Here is a 7682-nt window from a genome sequence, read left to right on the forward strand (position 1 = left end):
ATTGCTGCAAACTTTCCCTAGAACTGTATGGGAGTTTGCTTCTCTAGAAGTGTAGTTGTTTAGTTTTTTGTTGAACTCCTTTTTTTACCAAAAAAAAGGAACTTAAAATTTGATATATGGGATGATGGATTTCCAATGATGTTCTTATAGACTCATATAGTCGATCCAAAACTTTTGAAAGAATGACTCAGACGATGATTATAAGAAATTAAATTTTGACTTTTTTCTTCAAAATCTACAACATTTCAACATTATCAACACTAAAATACTAAAAAATACTTTTTAATTTATGATTTAAAATACTTTTGAAAAGAATTGTACCTACAATTATAGCCCCTGAATAATGTCACAAATTGTTTATCAATTAATATAAATAATCACAAATTCCAACCATTTGTGAACTGATTAGAAATTGTGCCTAATCAAATTAATGTTATGCTTGGCTTGTGAATTTTAGAATACAAGAAACACAAAAAAAATCCACTTCGGCCTTGGAGAAATGTTCAAGGTTGTATATCACTCGAAAAATGTTTCCCCAACTTCCTAAACCCTCCCCCCTCCCAGAGGTCATAAACACTTGCACCAAATATAGCCCAAGTCCCACACGTTGATAGACCCTTTCTCCAGTCCGGACAGAGGTTTAAGACACATTTTTTTAAAAACTGCAAATGGTCTTCACTCACGGCAGATCATATTTCACTTGGCCAAGGTAGAGACCGCAAGCTGGGGCCATTGGACTTGCAGTGGTCACAGTCTTTGCATTCAGGATTCTTTCAACTGCCACAATCCACCATGAATGTAATACAACAAGATTCAAGTTAAAAACCAACAAAGAGATTCTTCATTTTAAAAAATTAAAGAGGATGCAAAAGAGAGAACACCCTACCATCAGAAACAGTTAAATCACCGGTGCCAACAGATTTGAGAACGCCAACAAGCAATCTAACCTGTAAAAGAATTCCACTGAAAGATCTAATAAAACTGTCATGTCTATTAAAGGTTAGCATTGCGGAACAAAATCACAAGTCTCTGACTGACTGACCCTAACTATATTTTGACCACAAAATCTGGCCCTTAGAGTTTGTTAAAACGTAAGGCAACTTCACAAGTTTTGAAACGAACAGAACAGCCGTTACATTTGCATGACAAAAAAGAAATGTCAAGTTGCCATTTGGAATTCTGCCAAACTTACACACTACCCTCGCGTTTAACGCTAATCGATAGTTCACATCCATCCATAAAACAACATAAACAAAGTGCAATTGACCAGAACAATGCCCTCAAAAGCAAGAAGCCACAAGCAGTTTCCTAAACAGGTGATATATAACGGAACAAAGATTTAGCCATTGAATATGTCAATTTCAACCCAAGCAATGGCTATCACTCTAGTTTAGCCACTGACCTGGTGGTAAAGGAAGGAGCGGGAACGTGCTGTTACAACATAGCAACGATGTTTTCTTCTTACTCCAAATCCCACATTAGTTCCTCCAGTGGATAGGCCAACAGCACAACTGTTGGAAACAGAACTAATACGCAGGTCAGTCTCAGACACCGTCGAGCATGCAAGAGAATCTTCCCTGCTTAAACTGTTTTGTTGCCTCTCCTGTTCTCTTTCAAGCGTTGATGGAAAATATGGTGTTGGAGGAACCTCCGAAACATGCAGTTCATCTAGAGTCCTGATCGGTGAACTTGCCTGTAAATTATGAAGTTTTTATACAGCACTGCAGAGTGCAAACAGTTGTGACAAATTTCAACTTAAGTTGTACATCCAGAGTCATTCTATAGCTAGCTAATGCCAAAAAGGAATATATATATATAATAGATGAAATTACCCTGAAAAGCACCAGCAATTTAAGGGAAGATACATACGAAGTAGAAAAAGGTGCCAAGTAAATTCCCAATAGCCCAACATAATTGATAAATTTAAACTATCTAGTAACAGAAAACAAAACATCATTATAACAAATTTTAAATATATTTTGAATCACTTGAAAAAAAAATGATTGAAAATGGTATCGCGACAGAAACCACCAAGTTATATATTACGTAGGAGAGGTTATCATAAACTTGTTCTTTTACAAGTACGCCCAGCTCTTGTTTCTAGATAATGAAGTATTAAGTTAAGTCCCCCAGTTTGGTGTAGTTCTTATCGAAAGCGGCCCCATTGAAGTTTGTTCTTCAGATTTTGAAAATAACTCATCGCAAACCATAAATGTTTAACAAAACAATAACCAAAAGCTATAGTTTAAAAGCAAGCCCCAAGCCTAGCAACAAGGAGAAGTAGCTCAATAGCTCATCCATAAGCTCCAAAAATTTTTACTAAACACCATTTCGCAAAAGAAAAAGAAGAAGCGCCTAAAAATAAACAATGTCAAACTTTACTATATTATCCTTAACATATCTATCAACTGAACCGCCCAGCTTTTGTTTCTAGATATTGAAGCACTAAGTTAAGCCCCCCAGTTTGGTGTAGCTTGTTCTTATTGAAAGCAGCCACATTCAAGTTTGTTCTACAGATTTTGAAAATAACTCATTGCAAAACATCAATGTTTAACAAAACAATAACCAAAATCTAGAGTTTTTAAAAGCAAACCCTAAGCGTAGCAACAAGAAGAAGTAGCTCAATAGCTTATCCATAAGCTCCAAAAAGTTATACTAAACACCAATTTGCAAAGGAACAAGGAGAAGCACCTAAAAATAAACAATGTCAAACTTACTCATGGAACAAAAGATTTTATAGTTTCTCTTTAAGAAGTTTCAATAAGCACAAGTAGCCCCAAACTAAGTGATTGCAACAAAAGCAGGAATGGAAGGAATAGGAAATGAAAAGATACAGCTGGTTGTATATGATATGTGGAACAACCTGACAACCAGCTGCCCTGAAGGAACTAAAATCATGGCATCCAACAAGAACTTTGCATGCTTCCTGCATGATAATAAAGTAATGATTTCAATTTGATGGAATGAAGAAATGGTTAGATAAATTAGGTGAACATTAAACCTGCATGGCAAGAAGGTTTAATTCCTCAGGTACATGCCATGCCCGATCTTTCTCGAAGGTAGACAAACTATCTGGTCCTGATAGCAAGCGGTAGAAGTACCTGAACAATTTTTCAATAGAAACTAAAAAGTTAACCTATACCAGTTCGAGTAATTAAGAATCATGAGAAAAATATCTGTTGGGACTGGGTAATGGCAATAGACTTCTAATCTAGAGTTCACTGGGGGCAAATTTAAATTTTTTGAGTGCCATCATTAAATAATAGCAACCAACCATGGAAAGCTTATATCCAGTGAAACTAATATCATAGGACACATGTAACAGCATGACCTTTCTGGCTGATTGGCCCTATGAAGCATCATTAATCCAACGGACAACAATGTGAAGTATAAATGCATGCATGCTTGTGTACTTTCAAAAACTACAATTAAGATCCATCGATTCGTACGTGCGCTCTTTTGCTTTATATCTTGCATGAAAATCAGATGGCACATAACGGACATCAACCACCATTATGTCTCCTTCATTCTTCTGCCAAAAACCAAGATGAAGAATCCATCAGAACCTTCTCAGTAGCATTATTAGGTTTGTAGAACACTACATTAAACAAAGGTAAGATCGAAAGAATGAAAGCATCAAATATAAGATCCATCATAAATGGCCAAAAATTATGATCCAATATTCATAATTAAAATGTCTTCTGCGTATCAACATTACACGGTAGTAAATTTTGACTGTCAGAAAAGGTGATTTAATGTGATATAGTTCCCAAAACTCTGGAAAAAATTATAAGAGAAAAATAATAAAAGATGCAACTATTTGTTGAGGCAATATAAAGCATCTATCATAAAGGAAAATAACTTATTAGGTACAACTATAACATACTTTGTACACCATATCTACGCCATATTTAAATCAACCCAAAAGGAGCAAGCTTATCAACCATGGCCTGGAATCACAGACACTATAAAATCCCTAAACGAGAAAAAAAAACTTAGACAATCTAAGGGCCCTGAGATGTATTTGTCACCAGAACCTATAGGCATCTAGCTTTCAGAGGAAATCATATATTTGTCCTAGCAGTTTTTTATTTAAATTTTACCCGATATGTTGTTTAAGAATTTACAAAATATCATCTCCTTTGCTAAAAAGATAAAATGATCCCCCTCCTTTTGGACTGCTCAAACTTTTCGAGGTTGGGTACATCAACAGCAACCATCCTTAGCACTAAAAAGAAGGGGGGGGGGGAAACATCGTTAGCGCTACACCTCGGAAGAAGTGGTTTAACATAATCTTCATTTCAAAATAAATACAGATGATCCACAATAAGAATACAAGAAAAATACATTACCCACACTCGAATCCCCTTCTTGATATCAATGTTGAATTCTCTATGCAGATGCACATCTATCTGAACAACATGCATGCATACAAAGACCTATGACAATAAAAATAGAGAAATACAACACCAGGAAAACGCAATACATCCATAACTTCTTCCATTGTTACCGTTGATTTTTCTCTTTGTTTTTTCAGTTCTCTTTAATTATAAACAGAAAAGTTACAGTATCTGAGAATCAAGCATAACAAAGGAAAGCAAGAAGATACATACAGCTATCACTTCTTAATCTATAAATGACAGACAACTGACCGAACCTGTAAGAAATGGTTGACAGCTTTTCTCACCACTGCAGGTTCATGAGGCGGTAACTGCATTTGACAAAATTTAGATTTATTCTTTGTCAATCATACAGCAACAACAATTAAACTCATTTTCTGTCAATTTCTTATTCTTGTACTTCAGTTCATACATGAACCAAAAGAAGATCTTCCATTGTAATATTTGCCAAAGTTATTCAAGATAATTTAAAGCCATCTGAATGTCTCGAAACAGGTAAATATCTCTCCATTCATATTCATAATTCTTTCAATTCAATGATATACCCATTTTTATTTCACTTTTCTTCAACAACCCAATCAAAGGGAAAAAAAAGGACTAGAAAAATGCAGCATTTAAAGTTGAAAGATAAACTACGATAGTTATTAAACGGAAAGATGAATCAAGTTGCCTAATAAATATGCACATAATTGGTAAAAAACAAGACGTAAAAAAACCAATCAAGCCTCAGAACTTTGCAGTTTACAATATCATTACACAAGCATCATACATGACAAATAATAGTCATTCACTACTGGAAAATATTGGACTAGCCATAGGATGCAAACAAATTACTCTACATCGATGACATTTTAGTCTTTAAAATCAAACTAAACCAAATAGCCTTACTAATTTTTCCGTCTTCAAAAGGTGAATTTTATATTAAAGGCATGCATACTTATTAAGTACTTCAAAAAAATGACTGTTTGGCCTCCTAGGAAAAATATAGAATTCAATTGTATTAAAAACTGAAATGACTAATAAATGAAGAAGTAATTAACTATTCCTATCTTGGAGAATAAATAGAGGTGATTTTTATTAAAAGGTTAAAATGTAAGGACAATGCTAGAGACCCCTAAAATATGACCCCCAAATCTATGTGACATTAAAATAGCCATTGATTAAAAACAAACATGTAGGGCCCACTTCACATCCAATACTCCACATTAAATGGGGGTCTTTTGGGGGTTTCAAGCATTATCCAAAATATAAATACAAGAACATGTGTAACAATTTAGTGTCATAAGATGTCTAGTAGCAATATAATTTGACAAGCTTTTAGCTAAACACATGAAAAGTGTACTACTATCAATGAAGAACAAAAACAAGATGGGGTACGGCTTGTACAACCCCATCATAAATCATGGAGACCATGCTCATGCAAAACTGCAAAAGTCAAGGAATTGTAGTAATAAACTAATAATCATTCAATCTGACATCTTTCTATGATAAGTACAACCTATTGTAATAGAAAGATGCTCATTCTAAAGAACAGAATATTCAAAATACATATATATACCCTCCTAAAAGTTGGTAAACATTAAAATAAATAATAAGTAGAGATTAAGATGACTAGTATAGGGAATGCAAAAGGGAACAGGGTATGTAGGTGACTGACAACTTCACCAGGCTTCCTCTTGCTTATACGTTCCACATCAACATGGCAAACATTTGATAAGGCATGTACTCCAGCATCCTACAACAATGGGTTGAGCATCCATGTCAGTATATCACTATACGAAAAATGCTTAATGTTATAACGGCGTGGGATGAGAACTGATTTCTCAGAGACAGAAAGCAGAATACAAATGCCCCTACCAAAAACATCTGAAGATTAAATGTTGATTTTTGAATCCCTAATAGATATTTCTACGATTTTTATATCCATGTCATATGCATGGAAAGACCTCCCCATATCCGCAGACACAGTCACAAACAAACAAAAATACATGAGGTTTTCTAAAGAATAAAAGAAACAGTATGTAGTTCATACAATTCCTGAATAAAATCAACATATTCATAAAACCATACACACATATAGTAGAAAACAGAAACAGATTAGTCTTATACATGGTTATAGCAAGATTATTTTACTTTTAGTAATTAATTTAATTGTTTATGAGCATTTAGGATGTAAATCTTTGAAATTATGAATTTTGTGTGCCTCATATAGGTTTCCATACATTTCACAAAAAAACATTATCCAACACAGAGAAGGAAAGAAAGACCAGGTAGTACATCATCAATCAAAAGGACTTACAGTCCTACTGGAGCAGAAGATTGAAACCGGCTGGCCAATAAATTTTTGAAAAGCCTCCTGCAGGTAAATCAGAAACTCGAGAGCATAAGTGAAACAATGACTGAACCTCAGATCATTCAATTAAAAAAAGTCCTAAATCATAAACGATGACAAAGAACGATTATTTAGTACTCCTAGTGCATCACAAATAATATTACTAAACAGGACCCGATTGAAGTTTTTCAATTGAAGAAAAATTTACCCAAAATAATATGTATATACGCACTCAAAATTTGCTCTTCTTTGTGGTTTTCTTATTTGTCATTTATCCATAAACAAACAAAGACTAAGAATGTCACCTGGAGCACTCCAACTACAGTTCTGCAGTTGAGCTGCTGCTGTGAGCCGGAGAAGCGAGAGCCAATGTACTCTATAGCGACAAAATAACGCTGAATTCTGGGGTTTTGGCTCATGGGGTTGGCAGCAGTGCCTGATTCCTCCGGTCCTTGTTGTTGTGATTGATCTTCTTCGTCTTCGATACTAAATTCTTCGATTTTCTGGATCTTTGAAGGCCTTGTGGGAGTTTCAGAGTGGGTTTCAAGAGAATCCTTGGGATTTTCCGTCATTGAACGAATTTTCTCTTTTAAATTTGTAAGTCTCCAAACAGAGCCCGAGCACAGGGTTTTAGGGGTTTAATTGATGTTTGCGCAATTGGGCGTAGGAAATTAGATTTATTTTAATTTTTTAAAGAGTTATGACGAGGAATCAATTTGGTTCATGTAAACTCTGCGTAGTTAGATGGCTACTCGCTGTCTTCTGTAACGACAAAGATTTTTGATAAGGGATTGTACCAAATTCGACATGTTCATCAAACCATGTGTACAGTTTGAGAAATTGTTAGTTTGAGGTTGCCTTCAGAAAAATGACTTAGAATTTATTTTGTGTCAAACAAGGAAAACAAGACAAGAGACTTATAGCAGAATGAAGAACTTCTATTGAAATGA

The 7682-nt window shown here is 34.7% G+C and overlaps 1 protein-coding gene across 2 annotated transcripts; it reads right to left on the reverse strand.

Annotated features, from left to right (window-relative positions):
* Positions 1-344: 344 nt before the first annotated feature.
* On the reverse strand, positions 345-7432 carry LOC120003505 (tRNA pseudouridine synthase A). Of its 2 annotated transcripts, XM_038852515.1 has the most exons (10): positions 7038-7429; positions 6700-6756; positions 6058-6135; positions 4658-4711; positions 3450-3532; positions 3002-3101; positions 2864-2926; positions 1403-1693; positions 887-947; positions 345-777 (listed from the first exon to the last, which is right to left on the reverse strand). In XM_038852515.1, exons 1-10 carry the CDS (start codon positions 7302-7304, stop codon positions 680-682), a joined length of 1152 nt encoding a protein of 383 aa, XP_038708443.1. In that variant the 5' UTR covers positions 7305-7429; the 3' UTR covers positions 345-679. The 2 variants fall into 2 exon arrangements, with proteins under 2 accessions (XP_038708443.1, XP_038708444.1); XM_038852516.1 differs by lacking the exon at positions 2864-2926 and having other exon boundaries at positions 7038-7432.
* Between the last annotated feature and the right edge of the window lie 250 nt (positions 7433-7682).

The sequence above is a fragment of the Tripterygium wilfordii genome, chromosome 8, assembly GCF_013401445.1.
Source record: "Tripterygium wilfordii isolate XIE 37 chromosome 8, ASM1340144v1, whole genome shotgun sequence".
Lineage (NCBI taxonomy): Eukaryota > Viridiplantae > Streptophyta > Magnoliopsida > Celastrales > Celastraceae > Tripterygium > Tripterygium wilfordii.